The sequence below is a fragment of the Lipotes vexillifer genome, unplaced genomic scaffold (genome assembly GCF_000442215.2).
Source record: "Lipotes vexillifer unplaced genomic scaffold, Lipotes_vexillifer_v1.1 scaffold79, whole genome shotgun sequence".
In the NCBI taxonomy this organism is placed as follows: Eukaryota; Metazoa; Chordata; class Mammalia; order Artiodactyla; family Lipotidae; genus Lipotes; species Lipotes vexillifer.
In genome coordinates this window covers 1265176-1269577 of record NW_006775678.1, presented here as the reverse complement: position 1 = coordinate 1269577, position 4402 = coordinate 1265176, and the positions used below count along the sequence as shown (strand labels likewise).

The 4402-nt window shown below is 38.5% G+C and overlaps 1 protein-coding gene across 2 annotated transcripts in view; it reads right to left on the bottom strand.

Annotated features, from left to right (window-relative positions):
* Window positions 1-4402, bottom strand: part of ZNF532 (zinc finger protein 532) — a 110419-nt gene that overhangs the window by 45629 nt on the left and 60388 nt on the right. For both annotated transcript variants that reach the window (XM_007450113.1, XM_007450112.1), the window contains exon 3: window positions 1779-1960. In XM_007450113.1, coding sequence (XP_007450175.1) covers window positions 1779-1960 — 182 coding nt within the window. The remainder of the gene's footprint in view (window positions 1-1778; window positions 1961-4402) is intronic.

Sequence of the window (4402 nt, the reverse complement as noted above, 5' to 3'; positions counted from 1 at the left end):
ACCGAAAAAAAAAAAAAAAAAAAAAAAAAAAAAAGATACCAGGAATAGCTAGCATTATAGGAGTCTTAATTCCTTTATTCATTCCAACTTAAGTTTACTTTCATTATATTAGAAAAATCAACTATAAATATCTGAGGAAATTGGCATCCGTTAAAAGAACTGCACTTGTAGTTTTATATTAAATAAAGAATCCAGTAATACGAGTTTCAAAACATGGGATAAGAACCAAAGTATCACTGTGTATGAATTCTGTGGAATCAAGGGCACCTTCAATGTGGAACACTCCTCTTAAGCACTTAGCATGCTTTTGGATTATCCTGTTTTACTCTGTAACATGCCCACAGAGATGGAGGCAAATATCACACCAATTTTACAGTCAGGGCACCAAGGCACAAAGAACACATGAATTACCACACAATGAGGAGCCTAACTGGTACAAAAACCCTGGTTTCTAAATTTCCAAACCAAAGGTTTTCTACTAGGGTGGTTGCCAATCCATTAAATATCTGTGCATCACAGGTTTGGAGGCATGAGATAAAAATGTGAAATAAGACTTAGTGTTACATGCGGCGGAGCGGCTGGGCCCGTGAGCCGTGGCCGCTGAGCCTGCGTGTCCGGAGCCTGTGCTCCGCAACAGGAGAGGCCACAGCAGTGGGGAAGAGGAACACAACAAAAAAAAAAAAAAAAAAAAAAAAAAAAAAAAAAAAAAGACTTAGTGTTAGAAAAATGGACTGAACCACCTAGAAATTGGTGATGCCATAATGTAAATTTAGCTGAAATACAACTTTTAAATCATACCGACTGGCCTTCATTTTTATAAAACATCATATCTGTATCACAACCAAAAGAAAAAAAATAATTGTACATTAACCGTCTAACATTAACAAGACCCGGTGAACAAATGTTCAAGTTTAAGATAAATACACAATACAGTAATACCTCTATTAACAAAGACACTGTATATCAATGACGTGTTTTCTTGGTGGACCTGCACTGGGTCAAAATGTACAGGAATAAAATGTTTCTAAAAGGTACAGGAATGCATTTCAGAAAGTCACAAAGTGGAGGATCAAGTTCAAATGCATCATCGCTCAATACTAAACTAACATTTAGATTTGTCAGATGTTGTAAAAGACTAAACTAACATTAGCCTTGTCAGATGTTGTAAAAGACACATCTGAGAATATTAGGGGGCAGTGAAAGGGGTCACGGTTAAGATGTGCAGAGATGAGGGAGAAGCCTGGACTCAGGTAATGGAGAAGGAGGAATAAAGGAAGGTGATCTGGGGTGTGGAAGGCTATTCCACAACGAGCAGTGGTAGGAAAGGACACACACCCAATCCTATAACAAGACAAGATAAAAGTAAGGGACCATCCATACCCTTTCTGTTTTGATGAGGGCAAGTATTCAGAGGTACAGAAACGCATTGCATTCTTGCAGGGCTTAAAATGCAGAGAGCGTGACAACAGAAGTATGCTAGAAAGGGTACAGAAAGTATAAAGGCTCTAACAGTCAATCAAAGCCAAACCTTACCACCTGCACACTTTTGCTTAGAAGGATGGGTCCCACTGACCCTCGGCTTCGTGTGGACCAGAGTCAATACCACATTACAGGATTCACACAGATCAACTCGACTACAAATGAGCCAGGTTCCCAGAGGATCTGTTAATCGAGGTATCACTGTATGACCCTGAAAACGATGTGCACAGACCACTCAGAACCCTGTGCCCTCAGACGTGAATAAGCTTTATTTGCACGGAAATGAACGATATACTGACCGAAAACCAACTCTCCGCGTGTAGTGCAGACAGTTCTTGGTGACGTGGGTCTGGAAGTGCACCGACCTGCAGATGGCCCCGCACTCGGGGCAGGTGTAGGGAGATTTGTGCTGGTGGATTCTCTGATGAGATGCGTAACTGCACTGGTTAGGGAGCAGCATCTGGCAGACAGTGCAAGTCTTCTAAATAAACCAAAGGGGGAAACAGGGTTGGTCCTACGAAGTATTTTCTAATATGCAAAGAAGCTTGGTTAAACCTCAAAATAGGTATACAGCAGTCATTTCAAATACTACGATAATTGATTTCCAAAGAAAAAGCAAACTTGAAAGTTAAATGGTCAATGTAAAATGTCCCTGTAAAATACAAACAATATGTACTATGTAGTCATGCTCATCCCAAAGTACGATGTAAAGAGACTGTTAGCATTAGGTAGACTTCCAATTTTGTTACTTTTACATTTTTTTTTTTTTTTTAGTGTGAAGAAGAGGTATCCTTATAAAGTATGTTAGTAAATCTACTTTAATGTATAATTAACTTTAAAATACAAGTTTATGGGCATCTATCTTGACAGTAGAGTTCCCACAACTCAAAAAAGTTTCTTCAAAATAATAAAAATTAATTAGTGGTTAATCCAGCTTTCTTTCGTTCTTTTTAAAATTTTTTTCACTTCAGTTATTTGAGATCTGAAACACAGGAATGCAAAAAGAATGGCCGCAGCAATCAGCTGTTCTTTTTTGCACATGAACTGGTTTCTTAAGTGGATGAACTGATCATTATGATTTATGATTAAAACCAACGAACCAAGTTTAGATACATAAATTCAGATATTAAATTGAAACTTCACAGAGCTTAAAATCTAATCACATATAAACTAAAACAGACTGAAATCCTCTTTGGAAAGGGCTCTACACCATTAACTAACCAGGAAAAACTGAAACACACTATATATTTTTCATCCCCTTAGACATAAGCACTAAGCAAACATGGCATATTTTTAAAACACAAAAAACTCAAAGTAAATATAAATAGAGAACTCAATTACTTCCATTCCAAAAATAAACCTAACATAGCAGAAGATAAAATGTGTCTGAATACTATCTGGACATTCATGCAACAAGTATCTACTACTACCTTCTAAAATGTGTAATTTTTATTAAAGTCAGTTAAAGAAAGCCTCCAAATACAGACTCCAGCTAAAACTGAAACAATCTTTTGTACTGACAACAGAATTAAGACATTTTCAAAAGACTTTTTATTCTTTCAGCTATTGCATCAAACAAATTAAGGTTTAAACTTCTGAGGAAACTAAACTAAGAAAAATCAGAAACTCACTTGAAAACTCTTTCTTGGTTCTCTCCTGAAAGGCCTAAAATACAAATTTTATCCCATAAAATGTTTACTGCAGTCACAAAATAAGAACATTACAGGCAGCTATGATGAGGTTAAGCATCATTTAAAAATAGCATTCCTTTTCTAATAACACATATTCCAAAGCCACAGCAACGAAAACCAATCAACAGATGCATTAATTATAAGATCCTGGTGACACCTACATTATCACAGGTAGTCTGTTTCTTTGAACGAAGGTCTTCTATTCGCTTTTACCACACCGTCATTCATCCCAGGCAGTGAATGATAATGTCTGAATTTCCACAGAGATCTCAGAATGTCTTGCACTTACTTAGGAATAAAACCAGTGTTTTCTACACTCAAGTCAAAACATTTTATGTTTATCATATGTATTGAGCCCATTCCACTCTAAGCCAAGTGGTGAACTAGGTCCTTTAAACAGATAAACTTCGATACATCACCTCATCTGATTCTCATAATAACCTATGAAGTGGATAATATTATCTCCAGTTTACAGATGAGGAAATGAGGTTTAGAGAAGTTAAGAAACTTGCCAAGACCTCACAGCTATGAGGTGGAAGAACCGGAATTTGAACTGGGCTCTGAATAATTAATTCCAAGGCCAAGGGAGGAGTAGGGTGGGGGTCCACAAGGAATAAACAAGCAAAAAACGCCCCCGCCACCCCCCCGCCGGGCAAATGCACATGAAGGACAGAGGACCGCTGTCAGGGTTACAGGCCATCCCCCATCCCACCGCCACAGCTTCTCCTTCTCGGAGAGTGATGTGTTTCTACCACTTTTATTACAGGGAGAGACAGCAACAAAAATAAAACAGGAGATCTAAAAAGGAGACAAAGCATGTGCTCCCTAAAAGCTGAAGCGAAGTTTCACATGATCTCTCATCAAGGCATGTTAACACCCTTCACGATACACATACAATTCACAATGAATTACTTAAAAACGCTCCCCTACTGGATGCCTGTATGTTTGTAACACACGTAACTATAAAAATGGTTATGGACCGGTTGGTGGGTGAAAGGGCTCTGTTACTAGCAGGTCAGCTAAAATAAGTATCAAAATTATTCAAGAAGAGGTTTTGTTAATTAACGTGCTCCTTACGATAGAAATGTCTGACTGCAAAGACTATGAAAAATGCTTCAGAGTAACAAGGTCCCCCAATCACCAACCTTTCAACGGCGACCTCTCTCGCACCAGTCCTTGGAGAGAGGACGCGTTCCCTTCACGCTGCACTGTGCAGCGGGGGGGGGGGGGGG